General features: G+C 37.5%; 3 protein-coding genes across 5 annotated transcripts; 2 read left to right on the top strand and 1 right to left on the bottom strand.

Moving 5' to 3' along the window:
- Positions 1 to 22: 22 nt before the first annotated feature.
- Rps9 (ribosomal protein S9) lies at positions 23 to 2,113 on the top strand. Of its 2 annotated transcripts, XR_013493969.1 has the most exons (5): positions 23 to 157; positions 574 to 812; positions 998 to 1,184; positions 1,448 to 1,606; positions 1,710 to 1,926. XR_013493969.1 is itself a non-coding variant. In XM_078179645.1 (4 exons), exons 2-4 carry the CDS (start codon positions 590 to 592, stop codon positions 1,879 to 1,881), a joined length of 582 nt encoding a protein of 193 aa, XP_078035771.1. In that variant the 5' UTR covers positions 23 to 157; positions 574 to 589; the 3' UTR covers positions 1,882 to 2,113. The 2 variants fall into 2 exon arrangements, 1 of the variants encoding a protein (XP_078035771.1); XM_078179645.1 differs by lacking the exon at positions 1,448 to 1,606 and having other exon boundaries at positions 1,710 to 2,113.
- A 178-nt stretch (positions 2,114 to 2,291) lies between these two features.
- On the top strand, positions 2,292 to 6,124 carry Eif3b (eukaryotic translation initiation factor 3 subunit B). Of its 2 annotated transcripts, none has more exons than XM_078178713.1 (11): positions 2,292 to 2,361; positions 2,712 to 2,901; positions 3,133 to 3,328; positions 3,449 to 4,118; positions 4,193 to 4,335; positions 4,410 to 4,545; positions 4,611 to 4,818; positions 4,893 to 5,073; positions 5,148 to 5,388; positions 5,460 to 5,568; positions 5,645 to 6,124. In XM_078178713.1, the coding sequence occupies exons 2-11, from the start codon at positions 2,766 to 2,768 to the stop codon at positions 5,743 to 5,745; spliced, it is 2,121 nt and encodes a 706-aa protein (XP_078034839.1). In that variant the 5' UTR covers positions 2,292 to 2,361; positions 2,712 to 2,765; the 3' UTR covers positions 5,746 to 6,124. The 2 variants fall into 2 exon arrangements, with proteins under 2 accessions (XP_078034839.1, XP_078034840.1); XM_078178714.1 differs by having other exon boundaries at positions 2,293 to 2,361; positions 4,623 to 4,818.
- Pgs1 (Phosphatidylglycerophosphate synthase 1) lies at positions 5,790 to 8,839 on the bottom strand. Its single transcript, XM_078178715.1, has 8 exons — positions 8,704 to 8,839; positions 8,135 to 8,333; positions 7,943 to 8,065; positions 7,596 to 7,873; positions 7,244 to 7,518; positions 6,934 to 7,170; positions 6,651 to 6,860; positions 5,790 to 6,579 (listed from the first exon to the last, which is right to left on the bottom strand). The coding sequence occupies exons 1-8, from the start codon at positions 8,733 to 8,735 to the stop codon at positions 6,377 to 6,379; spliced, it is 1,557 nt and encodes a 518-aa protein (XP_078034841.1). The 5' UTR covers positions 8,736 to 8,839; the 3' UTR covers positions 5,790 to 6,376.
- Positions 8,840 to 14,681: the final 5,842 nt, after the last annotated feature.

The following is a 14,681-nucleotide window of genomic DNA, read 5'->3' as shown; positions in this document are numbered from 1 at the left end:
GTATTACAGTTTCAAAACTTATAGCAATTACAAAAATAGTTCGAATTTCCGGTTCCGGCGCTGCATTCGCTCTTCAATACTGATGCGAGCATGCGAGAGATTCGGCCATTTCGTTCCCAATTGTGGCGACGTGTGGTCGGTCTACTTAGGAGACTGAGTAAGTAAAAGATTATTCATTAAATATTCTTGAAATGATTATTTTTGAAACGCGTGGAGCATATTAAAATTATTTTATTTAATAGTTGATATAAATTAGAATATCATTTTTCTTATTTATCGTTGCATAGCTTCTCGAACATGCGTAATCTTCCATACCACGTGTCTCCGTACTGTTTTATTGCAATTTTAATATATTCACGATATCTCGATAAGTTTAGTTAATCTAAATATATTTATGTATAACTGAATTCTATGAAGCGAAATGAAATAAACTATTATTCTTTAATATTCGCATTGTTCGATTGTGAATATGTGCAACGAGGTTATTCGCGATCATGCTCGATGTATACGGATTTCGTTGATAGTTTAATTTTCTGTACAAATAATTTTATTAAATTCCTTTATTGTTTGTAGGTAACGACTATACAAAATGGTAAACGGACGAATTCCGTCAGTCTTTTCGAAGACTTATGTTACACCGAGGAGACCTTATGAAAAGGCTCGTTTAGATCAGGAGTTACGTATTATTGGTGAATACGGTCTCCGTAATAAACGGGAAGTGTGGAGAGTAAAGTACACGCTTGCAAATATCAGAAAAGCTGCTCGTGAGCTGCTTACACTGGAAGAAAAAGACCCCAAACGTCTGTTTGAAGGTATTAATTCAATTTCCCATAATAAAGAATTTTTATTAAAAAAATGATGAGAGTAACATATGAGATTCTGACACCTCTTGTCCTAAAATATTTGAGGATTCATGTTTTTGTGCTGAATACTAATAATCAGATCACATTTGTACTTCGTTTGTCTATCTTTACTTAATTAAAGTTTTTGTTACTAGGAAACGCTCTGTTGCGTCGTCTTGTAAGAATCGGCGTGTTGGATGAAAGCCGCATGAAACTCGATTATGTGCTCGGTTTGAAGATTGAAGATTTCTTGGAGAGGCGTCTGCAAACTCAAGTATTCAAACTGGGACTTGCCAAATCTATTCATCATGCTCGTGTGCTTATTCGCCAACGTCACATTCGGTTGGTACTTTCAGATACGGATATCCGCAAGCCTTAATAATTGGGCAGGAAATATCTGATCATAGACAGATTTTTTCTAATCTTTAAGGCGATATTAAAATCCTGGTATAATCACCAGTTTAGATGCATCTTAGCCACTATTCTGGCTTCATGACCAGGAGACATTTTAAACATTCTGTATCTACTGTTAGCAATGGTGTTTAATACCAATGTTCAACTCATTCATACAATTAGAACATAATAGTCTTTTTTGACTACCACAGGTATCCAAACAATTTACCTGGTTGATAGCCGAAAATGACCAATTACGATGTTAATCTTGAGAGCTGTTTTTGTTTCAGACAGGCCACTTGAGTGTCAAAAACTGGCACTCAATGTCTGTCATTGTACTAGCGGATCTGTGTACACGTTGATAATAATTGGTATTTACTTTGTTCATTAAATTACTTCCCGTAATGTACTAAAAAGTAGAAGGTATATCATGATAAGTATAGGCATAAACGTGGATGATAAATCTTGTTTCAGAGTACGTAAACAGGTGGTGAACATTCCATCCTTCATCGTGCGTTTAGATTCCCAGAAGCACATTGACTTCTCACTGAAGTCGCCATTCGGTGGTGGCAGACCTGGCCGTGTAAAGAGGAAGAACCTGCGTAAGGGAAGTGGTGGAGCCGCTCCGGAGGAAGAAGAAGATTAAACAATGATATAATACTTTAATAAAAGTATCTTTTAAATACAGAAAGAGTTAGTTTTTTAGTCTCCCCCCGTTAAGAAAAATCTCTTTATACTCGATATAGGATATAAGAATAAGATGCGGCCTTGTTAAGTTTCTTTTAATTTTAACAAGATCATAGAGAAGTAGAGGTTTTACAAAATTGTAATCATGTACGAAGGAAATGTTATAAATAAATGCGAAGTGCAAAGGTGAATACATGAATTTAATATGATGTACGTATCAGGATTGGTAACATATTGCATCTACTTGCAAGTAAAAATCATATGCGATAACGCTTGCACTATGTATAGTAATAGGACCTACCCACGCACATCTTCAGTTCATAACTTGATCCGTTAGCGAGAGTCGGCATAGGAATTTTCTTTCTTTCGATTGGCTACCGATTCACTGCGGATTGGAAGTGCAATAAAACGGTGGGGATATGCGAATCCAGCTTGCCAAGTAATTTTGTTAATTCTGTATTTCGTATTTATTGTCCCAAAATGTTTCAATATTGTAATCAATTCTTGTCTACGTAATTCAAATCATTACAACACATGTAACAATTATATTCCATTATTTTTTCGAACTATACTTGTAGTTGCCGTTAATAACCAAGATGGAAGCTAGTGACTGTAATTTCCGGGAATTTTACAATCCGCGGACTGATTTAAGGGAACAAAATTATAAATAATAATCGAAGTGATAATTATAATCGATATAATTATGATAATATTGACCAGCATCACTTGTTAAGATTCAAATGGAACATTGACCACTTCCATTTCTCAAAAGCTGCATTAAATGCATAGGGGTGACCTGCTGCCACTTTCACTTGATACTCAGTCAGCTTAGAGGTTTCCATCATGGTGAAGAAAACGGTGGCGGACAAAACGCCTCAAAACGAAGATTCTGTGAAAAATAATGACGATTTAGTAAACGACGATGAAGAAGCAAATTTTAGTGATCCTGAAGGATTTGTCGACGATATCACCGATGAAGGTAAATCCGATTTTTAATGAATTACTCGGAACACAACCTGCGGTACAGTGACTGAAGGCATGGCTGCATATAGTCGCAAATGTGGCACGCGTACATAACCTCTTCAGTCACGAGTACTGTACGTCTGTTTTAATGAAATCCGTTCAAATGTAGCATAGGCGTGGGAAAATGCGGTCTCAGTGTAAAATGTTAACAACAGAAAATAAGTCCTTGTGTTTTTTACATTTATAGAGCTTCTTGGTGATATACTGAAGCAAAAGCCATCAGAGACAGATGGAGTGGAATCCGTGATTGTAATTGATGGTGTTCCTCAAGTTGAGCCAGAAAGATTAGAAAAATTACAGTCGGTTATTAGTAAAGTCTTAGGAAAATTTGGCACAATAGTAAACCAATACTACCCTAAGAATGAAAATGGACACACTAAAGGGTATGTCTATCTATTTTTAGATCTACAGCATATTATTTTACAATCTATAACATTATGTTGTCACTTAAATCTATTGGAAGTAATTTTATGCAGAGATTAAAATATGTTTCTTTGTTGCAGATACATATTTTTAGAGTATAATAATCCTCTAAATGCCTTAGCAGCTGCTCAATCTGTAAATAATTATAAAATTGACAAGCAACACACATTCAAAGTAAATTTATTTACTGACTTCAAAAAGTTCGAGGAGATTTCAGAAGAATGGGAACCTCCCAAACCACAATCATTCAAAGCTGCAACAGATTTGCATTACTATCTTCTAGAACCAGATGCTTATGATCAGTTTTGCGTACTTTGCGGCAATGGCCCCTCTGTCACTGTTCAGGTTTGGCAGAACTCTGCCCCTGAACCAACACTGCTTGAAGAACGTTCTCGTTGGACAGAGACTTATGTCAAATGGTCTCCACTGGGAACATACTTGTCAACGTTTCACAAACTCGGTGTCGCATTGTGGGGTGGTCCACCATTTTTACAACAAGCGAAATTCAGTCAGAAGGGCGTTGAATGCATTGATTTTTCACCTTGCGAACGTTACGTAGTAACTTACACACCTCGAACTGATCTTGGTTCTGATCAAAAACGACTTGTAATTTGGGACATTTTGACCGTTCAGGAAAAACGTTCATTTCATGCGGACGGCTCGTCCGTGTGGCCCATCTTCCGATGGTCATACGATGACAAATATCTTGCACGCATGGGAGAAGATATTTTGAGCGTGTATGAAACACCGGTACGCATTCTATTTTGCATCCTGCTTATAACATAGTCACTTGTGTTATTACTAATTGATTCCTAAATTTTCAGTCATTTGGATTGTTAGATAAGAAAAGTATAAAGATTCCTGGAATCAGAGACTTCAGTTGGTCTCCAACAGATAATGTCCTTGCTTACTGGGTACCAGAAGATAAAGATGTTCCAGCTAGAGTAACCCTTCTTGAAATTCCAAAGTAATAATTTTAACAAGTTTAGCGTGTAAATTTTGTACCACCGTACAAAAATATTAATTATTATTTTATTTCAGCCGTAATGAAATACGTAACAAGAATCTGTTTAACGTAGCCGACTGTAAAATCTACTGGCAGAAATCTGGGGATTATCTTTGTGTGAAAGTTGATCGTTTCGCCAAACGCAAAGAGAAGACGGAGCAGAAGTACACGGTACTAATATCTATCTTCCAATACAGTAAAAGGATGTTACAATGTATGTGCATAATCAAATTAAGGTTTATTACCAGGGTATGTCCTACAACTTCGAAATTTTCCACATGCGGGAAAAGCAAATTCCCGTTGATAGTGTGGAAATAAAAGAACCAATTCATGCCTTCGCCTGGGAACCTGTGGGAAGCAAATTCGCCATTATTCATGGAGAGATACCAAGCGTTAATGTTAGTTTCTACGAAGTACGATACGGTCATCAGCCTGCTCTTCTCAGTAAGTTTAAAAAGTTATTTAATACTTTTTAATATAGCAAGAATATTGTGTTTAATATTTCTTTCATTTAACAGAGAAATTGGAGAAGAAAGCTTGCAATCATTTATTCTGGTCGCCTTCCGGACAATTTATTGTTCTCGCGGGATTGACGACCATGGCGGGTGCTTTAGAGTTTATTGACACTAATGATTTTACTATCATGAACTCTACGGACCATTATCAAACGTCTGACGTAGAATGGGATCCTACCGGACGGTGAGAATATATTTATTTTTTATTAATCTCAGATTTCAACGAATCAGGCGATTTAAATGCGGTTTTTGTTACAGATACGTTGTAACAGCTGTTTCTAGCTGGAAGACTAGTGTTGATAATGGATACTGGATATGGACTTTCCAGGGACGTATCTTGAAGAGGGTTAATCTTAACCAATTCAATCAGCTATTATGGCGACCAAGACCACCAACATTGTTGACGGCAGAACAAATTAAAGAAATCAAGAAGAATTTGAAAAAATATTCTGCTCAATTTGAAAGCAAAGACCGCATGCGATTAACACGTGCTTCGAAGGTACCTATTGAAGAAGATTGTCGCTCATTTAAGATTTGCGAAACATGTTTATGAATGAATTTATTTTGTAGGAATTAATTGAGAAACGATGCGCAGCGATGAAATCGTTTGAAGAATACAGAACGCAACGCATACAAGAATGGAACAACCAAAAGAAACGACGTTTAGAATTACGTAATAGTATGTAGCACAATAATTTTGCTATATTAGGTTCAATGTATTTGCATTGTATAATATCGAAATTATTTTTTTTCAGATATCGATACCGATGAATTAGATTCTGATTCGAAGAATGTGGAAGAAGAAGTAATTGAATTTTTCGTCAAAGAAGAGACATTCATTATCGACGATAAATAAATCTTTGTGGAAGAAACTTTCCTCTATCTGCCATTTTTGGGAAATCTCTAGTGCAAAACCGATTCAATCATTTGTGCAAAGTGTCATCGAAACAATAATCTTTTGGAGTCACATTAAACGTGACTCCCAATAGTGGACAATGACTATTCTAAGTGGTTATGAACAGTTTTTCTTATATTACTTCTGCAGTTTAATTCGAACCATTTCTATCGTATCGACGTTTCGTATAAAACGCCGCAATCGTAGTACTATAAAGTTTTATCACGTTCCATACAGGATAGTATGTGAATCAGCAAATAATTATTATCAGTATAACCTCAAAATAATGTACTTTTTATTTAACAAACCCATATAACACGGATCAATGGAACCGATCATATTTATTAATGGAGAAGGACTTAGATTTTTTATTTATATTTTTTCACTAATTTTAAACACTGTACATTATTTAAAAAAAAAACTGTAAATCAATAATCCAATAATATGGTTCTTATTTACATCTTTATTTTATATAATCAATATATTTCGTCGTTCACGAAGAACTCGTATAAATTAATTTCTTTGTTTGTATGAAATAAATATGGTTTAGATTGTGTTTGCTAGACATTCAACGCGAATGGTATAATACTATTTAGAAATAGTATCTAAATAGAGCTACAGTGGCGCAGACCCAGGTTGGAGGAATTCTATTTTGCTCGGTAAATGTTCCTCTCGTTACGGGTTTTGCAGATGCAAACAATCGTTTGTATTCTTTTTGCAATTCACTCTGTAATTTTCGATTTTTCGTTATCACAGCAATTTGAGTTTCCAAATCTTTGCTCACCGATCTGTATCCTGAAATGAATATTTCTCCAGTTATTTCAAAATAATTTATGTTGCGTTACATATTTTTCGAACTTCTTTACCAAAATTCGGCGATCCGATAAGTGTTAGACTCGGTTTTTCTTGACCAGGTAGGGAATACCATAATCCTTTCGCGTGGTACGTCCAGCCTGGTTTTATAAATTCCCACAGTTTGATCCTATCTTCTTGGCCCATGTTAGTACAACGTTTGATGAATGACTCCTCTATTTTTGTATAGGCTGCTGGAATACCGCCAGCTACTCCTTTTGCAGCTAAACGTGATATTTATTTTAACGACGAAATATCTTCGATTTTTTACTTCATACATATATAAGTGTAACTTACAGAAAAAGCCATTGGCAGTTGGATGTGCTGTCAAAAGATGACACGACCCTTGACAGTCTTTAAGTAACGCGTCAATGTATTCCGAAGTTAAATTAAAATAGCCCGTCGCAAGCCTAAGTGTTGCGCCCGGTTGTGCCGTTTGTAAAAGCTTCAATGTAATGTAACTGTCATGGTAAATGTTTAATTGACCCATTTGTATCAATGGAAAAATCCATGTGTCCGCATTCGAATCTTTGGCTATTGAAATAATTTTAATATTATCTCGAACAGCTTATACTCATATAAACATTTATACGTATTTTATACATACATATTTTTTCAACATTGGAACGTTTCTCGAATTCCTTAAGAAAAAAAGTTTTAATACTATGTGCAGCTTCTTCAACGAATTTTACAGGTTTGTCTTTGAAGGGGTGAACATTTGTGCTCGGATTTAATACTGATGTACCGTCCGGTTGGAGGACAAAACTGAATTCTCCTACTTTCTCGACAAGTTCGTTATAAAAGTCGCAAAGCTCTTTGCAGTCCTCTATTAAAAAATATCGATCTTGTCTGTTTGTGAAGTAATCATTACTGAGATTGGCACTGGAAAGAATTAGTCGATATTTTAGACCGTGTACATTGAAATTGCTTTATGCAAAGATATAAATTTGATTATTCACCCACTAATTATTAGATCGTCATCTACCATATATAATTTCATATGTTGCAATCCTACCAATTCATTGAAGCGATCTGGGATTACCATCTTTAAGATACCTCGTAACTTAGGGGTGTGATACAGGAATATCTGACAGCAATGACCATATTTACCATTAAGCAAGGGTTGCAACATTTTACGCGAATTTAATTTACCTCTAGTTCCTCTCATGTAATCAAACAAAAGTTTTACTTCAATATTACCATTACTCAAAGTTAAAGCATTATCAATAGCCTCCACCTATAAGAAAGGAGATTACCATAATTAATGATCTCTTCCATAATGCTGACACTTGTCGACTGTACTTACTAAATCTGATTCTAATTTGCCTGTGCCTAGATACAGCGATGCAAACGTTATTCTCCTCTTTGCGTTCTTACATTTCTCCAGAAGGGTTGAATAAAATGTGCCCGGTTCGTGGATTATTTTAATCTGGTAAGAAAGAATTCACTGAATCAATTTCTGTTTTAATTTTTCGTTTATTTAATTCCTTGCGTTTACCTTATATCCATCTACAGGAAAACAAGGAGCAGCTTTGCACAACCAAGACAACGTGTGAAACTCTGGTTGTGCCATCTCAACCTCGTCAATTTTCTCCTCGTCTAGCATAGCAATGTGTATGATATTTCTCTTGACTAGGGATCCGTTGTGAATCTTAAAATCTGTATTATTACTAACTAACAGCTTCTTCGAAGGAAACCTGCGTGAACGTAATTTATGAAACAGGTGGTAACATTAACATTTGATTCAACAAGCAAGAGTAATCGAGTTTCATTTATAAAATGTCAAATATCGTCTGTCGAAATCGATCGAGGGACCATTTCCATTGACATGTTCCCAATCAATTTTTCCATATCGCAAAGTTATATTATCTTTGGATGTATCCTCGAGGCATTGAATTTCCTCCAAACGAATCTTGACATTTTAGAAAATCGATCAAATGTTAGTAAAACGCGTGATACATCTTCGTACGTCAAACGTACACAAGGTTAACACACGTTTATTTATCTTTATATCAATCAAATTTGACGAGACACGCCTCGCACATAACTTTGCCGTGTTCCGCTCACCGTTTTAAACTTTTCCAGATCACGGTATGCATGAGTAATTCTTCATATAATTAATCATCAAAAAATAAATCCTTGAAATCGCAATCTGAACGGTTCCCTCGCGAATACGAAATTCAACACGCGCAATCTTCTGGACTTCTCTTGCATCATATCGATGGAACCATAGACTCATCGTACTCGAGATTTAAGATGAACCTGTATCGACTATTCTAAAGTCACGATATTCAATAAATTGTTCAGCATTTTAGCGTTTTTTAAAAGTTATTTATTTAATAATACATTCTGTGTTTTTTTTTATAAGACATCGGTTGCTGCAGATTCTCCCGGATAGTTCCACGTCCTTGGTTTAATTCTTCATGCCTTAATGTTACCATAATTAATGTTCTTAGGTCACCTGTATTGTTTAAATATGGGCGATTTTGGCTCCTCTTGTGGAGAAAAAGCGAAGCTCTTTTTGGAGTCCGTTCAGCGCCAATTAGTCCCGTGGCAAAACGCTCAAACTGTTAGCCAAATTACCGACAGTCGAGTTGAGCGCCTCTTGCGGAGAAAAAGCGAAGCTCCTTTCGGAGTTCGTTCAGCGCCAATTAGTGCCGTGGCAAAACGCCCAAACTGTTAACCAAATTACCGACAGTCGGGTTTGGCTAACAGTTTGAGCGTTTTGCCACGGCACTAATTGGCGCTGAACGAACTCCGAAAAGAGCTTCGCTTTTTCTCCGCAAGCGGCAGCACATTCGCCCATATATAAACGCTAAGGGTCGCCTAAAAACATTAATTATGGCATAATTAGCGCATAAAAAACAAATCCAAGGGCACAGAACTGTTCAGGAGAACCTACTGCATCGAATCTACTATTTTTTCTTCACTATAGTCTATATTTTCTGTATAAATTTATTCGATTATCTCAAGAAGACACATCATTTTACATGGAACATTTGAAAATTTATAAAACGATAATTCAGTCATCTTGCTCTACTATTCTGAAATATTAAATGTTGCGACATCGATGAAATTAAGTTGCCGAATCACGTAATTGACAATTAGGTGATCTTGTTATTCCGTGTACGACGATCGTAACGCCGGGTCTATGTTATTAAAGAAATAATAAGGAACGGTTTTCCTTGATCTTAAACTGTCGCAAGTCATTTACAGTTTTTGTTTTATCTAATCGGTCGGAGGTCATAATACCTCGCGGAAAAAACTAATTAATTGATCCGCTATACTTTGTTCATCATTTCTTTCGGTATTCTTTTTCTCACGGACAAGAAACTTTATGCCATTTCTTTGTCGTTTTCAGTAATCATTATTCAACGAAGTAGCGTCTCGTCCTGACAAAAGAAGTCAATCAATATACCGCAAGCATCAGTAATGCAAGCGCGTGCACTATGTTGCAATGGAAAAGATAATCGTCAAATTTGAGAATTAATTTCAAAGAAATGAACGAAGCTAGGATGCTCAAAGTTTTTATCTGTATTTGTTCATGATTAAAGTAACCAACAATCGCGTTAACTTCATTTTTAGATTGCGCACTATAGTTTCAAGGATGTCGGAATGTAACATAGTACTTACGGAACGTGTAGTCGATCTCACGTCTTTTCCTCCGACGCTTTTTTGCAGCCGACAAAGAACGCGTATAATGTATCGTAATTTAATCATAATGTTGCTTTAATTGCCTGTATGTAAAACTTGATTGATATAAATCGTTGCAGCCATTTCGTTATTAACTGTAATAGAAACTTTTACACAGCCGCCGGCGCGAATTTTTTTTCACCCTTTTCGATCGCTGGTTAACTCAACGTTTATCTCACTGGACTCCTAATTTCCGATAATTAGCCTGCGTCCTTGAATTTCGATGTTCCATTAGCGAATTCCCGCGAAAAGAACGCGCACTAAGACTCATTAAGTCTTTTAATATATATAATTTTATTATATCATTTACCATGAAAACGTCGTTGCGGTTTTACAAAGAACATTTCACTGGCAGGTTCGAATATTAATTTCGACAATTCGAGCATTTTATTTTAGAACGTGAGATTTGGCAATTACCATCGCTGCCCCGACTGTAAATAGTTAAATTTCGTTTCCACTCGAACCTTGCGTTCCACAGAAATTCCAGAGGAACACGGGAGAACAACTACTACCGGAGGAGGCTGCACGTGTTCGCCTCGCTGAAAAGAAAAGGTCAAATCTTTCAGAATTTTAATCCCGGCTCGGCAAACACGCAGATCGAGAGATACCGTGAGCTGAATGCGCGCGGGCCATGACAGTGACACACAATTATTATCCGCCGTCAGAAATGGTTAATACACAACGCGTGGATGCCGCATGAGTCACATAGGCGTTATTATTAGAGCCTTTGCTGCTCCGTTTCGCGAATAAAATCCTTCTTCCCGCGATCTATCATTACCGCGGTCCTTGCAGCGTCCCCATTTATGTAACGCGACGCGGGCGATTTTGAAAACAAGATGTTCTAATTGTTGAAATCTTCGATAACATGTCTCGATCGTTGTTGCATTATTTACAACCTCGCCGGGCCTCCCTTTTTTGTTCCGACTGCGTCAATCAGTGTGCGGGAAATGTCATTCGTTTTGACTTTGCAAAACGCGAAATGCACCGCGACTGCAAATGCCAACGGGAGGGAATACATTCACTTTCGCGTCTTTCGTGGGGCACACGAGGCTTGGAGAACAATGGGGGACGACCGAAACGCAGAAGATTCGCGGTGTTCTTTGGATAGTTCTGTAAAATTTATGACATCTATGAAATCTATGAAATTTGTAAAGCTATAATATCTGCAAAATCTATAGAATCTATAAAAGCTATAAAATCTCTAAAATCTATGAAATTTCTAAAATCTATAAAATTTCTAAAATCTCCAAAATCTATAAAATCTATAAAATCTATAAAATCTCAAAAATCTATAAAATCTACAAAATCTATAAGAATCGTACATCACGATGAGAGAAAGATCTCAATGTTATCGCGAAACTAATGCGATCCGACTGCAGCCTGGAAACGTTTGCACAATGAACGCGTCCGCGCGAAAATCGGCGGATTGCGTAGCTCTGACCGGTAGCCGCAGCGATCGATGCGGAAACGTAAAAATGCTTAGTCAAGACACGTAATTAGATCGATCTGTTTAGCCAGGGATCCTTGGGCTCGGCGTAAAAAAAAAAGACACCTGGAACCGGTTCACAGTCGACGATTCTGAAACGCTACGGTAGAATTTCGCGGTCTGCCGCGCGACGAACTTTGTCAGCTATCGGGGAAAAGAACGCGCGGCCGGGATCCACCTCGAAATAGATCAAAAAGATAAAGATGGCCATAAGGAAGGAGGAAACAGAAGTCCAGAAACCGGATGGACCTCTGTCTTTTCTGCGAAATAAATTTATTCGTCGAATTAACCCGGGGATATCTGCAATGGCGCGACAACGGTGTCACCAAACGCTAACTAAAATCCACAAATCCGTTTTATTATACCTTGTTCGAATTCCCGGCGCTTTTTTAAACGACTACCTGATTTGCAACAAGTAATAAAGTGCTATACAAGCTTGTTAAAATTGTACCTGACAGATTGAAATGCGTCAGAACGATTTTTATTTTTCTTTAGTAAGCGATAAGGGTGGCAAAGGGTAGCAAATTTGTCTACTAAATCAAATAAAAAAATACATAAAAATATTCTCAAATTCTTCTCACATTTTTAGAATTCTATTTTGCATATTTCTTCTGCAATCTAACAATAATCTAGCGATATTATTTACAGAGTTCTCACCCTTTCACCTACACTCGCCCCTTCGCCAGTTCCGTTAAGGGTAGCCTCGATTCAATCGAGAGAAGCCTGACGGTTCACGATTCACGTGGTAACTCGTCGAACAATAATTAAATGTTAATTGTTCGATTGAACAATCCGGGCGAACCGGCCGGCAAAAACAAACGGAACGAAAAAAAAAAATTGCAAAGCGGCCAATTATCGCAGGCCAATTATTACTCACGCGACCGCTTGACACTAATAGCATAAATTACACGGTGCGTAATCCCAATCGCCGTCGCTCCTAATTACGTGCCAGATTATATATGCGGTGGAATCGATGCGAAGCCGATCAGTGCAATTAGTTAGCACAAGAATCCTATAAGAATACGACACGATCAAACCACAATATCTCCATATAGAACAAAAATATTACATCTATTATCGCGCATGTTTAACTATTTTTAATTGCTGCTTTTATTTCCACAATTGCTATTTAACTCTTCTTTTAATATATATTTAACCCTTTGAGGTCGTATGTTTATCCTCAGCCACCGTTTTTATTTATTTGCTTGTTTATATAACGTAACACAAAATATGTTATATATGTAACACAATATTAATTCATATTAAATAGTTATCGCCAAGGAGTGAAGACATTCTGCTCAGCCTTTATTAATTTCCATGGTTACTCCAGAATTTCCTTATTTGTTTAAAACAAAATACACTAGCTAAATAATTCATTAATACCGCGAAACGATGACGTACGTGGTAAAATAATTGGACAAAATTCGCTAACGTAATACAGAGAATTTCTGCTTTATAATTCAGCCCCGCGAGGCTTAATTCCCGATGCGCTCCGCGCCACGTGGCCGCGGAAGGATCCGCGTTGTGCACGTGTCCGGTGATGCGCCGGCCTCGTTGCATCAGCGCTTATCGCGTGCACCCGAGAAGCGCCGGCTCGCGGATAAATCTCTGTTGCTAAATCGATAGGTGTCGGTGAATGGCCAACGCGCAGAAACGCTGGATCCTTTCGTCGATCTACGGGCTGTATATAGTCGCTAATACGATCGCATACATTATAGTCGCAGTTTACCGAGTCGTCCTGCCGCGGCCTTCGCCTCTTACGGAATTCATTCATTTGCCTCCGTTAGCGGCATCTGGGTCACCGATTTTAGATACACACCGATCTTCGAGACCGTCCCGCCGCCGTCCTGCTCCGCCGGGTCACGGCCGACGACGGGGCAACGAATCATTTTTCTCTCGTCCCATCGATTTTTCGGAATCGCTCGGCCACCGCGAGAAAAGTACCGAGAGTTTATCTAAACGAGGCGACGTAACCGCGATCCGAGAAAAACGACGGACGCGAGACTAGGCCTGTTGCAACAAAACGATCGCGCCGATGATCGTACCACTTTCCGTGACATCGTCTAATTAACGAGATCGACTCGCGATATCATTAAACAAAGGAGCTGGCCTTTTGGTATATAGCATCCTTTGACGTCACTGAATTTGCCTTGGAAACCGGCTTTTTGATATATTAATTGTAGGTTCGTAAATACGTGGATCTATGATATATATCAACCAGTAATTAATGTATTAAAAATTATACAGGGCGTTATACATGGTGTCCCAGTTTTTAAGGTATAAATTTTGTCAGTGTATTCTATGGCACAAAGTAAGATATATATAGCAAATTAAGATATATTTGCCTCCAATTTTTAAATGAAAAATTTTGCCGGTTTCAGAGTAAACTCATGGTCAATAATATACGGTAATTTGAGTGTCAACTTCGAGAACACCTGCAGCACTAATCCCTTTCAATTAATTAATAATTGGATAGTTTGTTTTTTTAATCTTCTTACCGCGTCTAGTAAACAACGCAAGATGCATAAGTGCATAAAATGTAACAAACAAGTGCAGAGAACAGTGCGCGAGATTTTTATATTTGGTGTTTGCAACAACCCCTAAGAGGTTAGAAAACTGTTTCGCCTTTTACGATTGCAGATAGATTTTCGAAAACTGTTCGAAATGATGTGATTGCGTAATTTGATGTCGGCACGTGACGCAACTGATAAATAGATCGGACACGTGTCCGCCGACGTCATTCTCGTTGAATGAACGAGGCTGCGTAATTTATACTTTTGCACTGTATAAGACGTTACGCGAGATGCAACAGTCTACTATGTAATTCTAACGACGTTTTTTACCGCGCTTGTAGTAAGATAGGTAA

Source organism: Augochlora pura, chromosome 4 (assembly GCF_028453695.1).
Source record: "Augochlora pura isolate Apur16 chromosome 4, APUR_v2.2.1, whole genome shotgun sequence".
Lineage (NCBI taxonomy): Eukaryota > Metazoa > Arthropoda > Insecta > Hymenoptera > Halictidae > Augochlora > Augochlora pura.
This window is presented reverse-complemented; position numbering and strand designations above follow the sequence as displayed.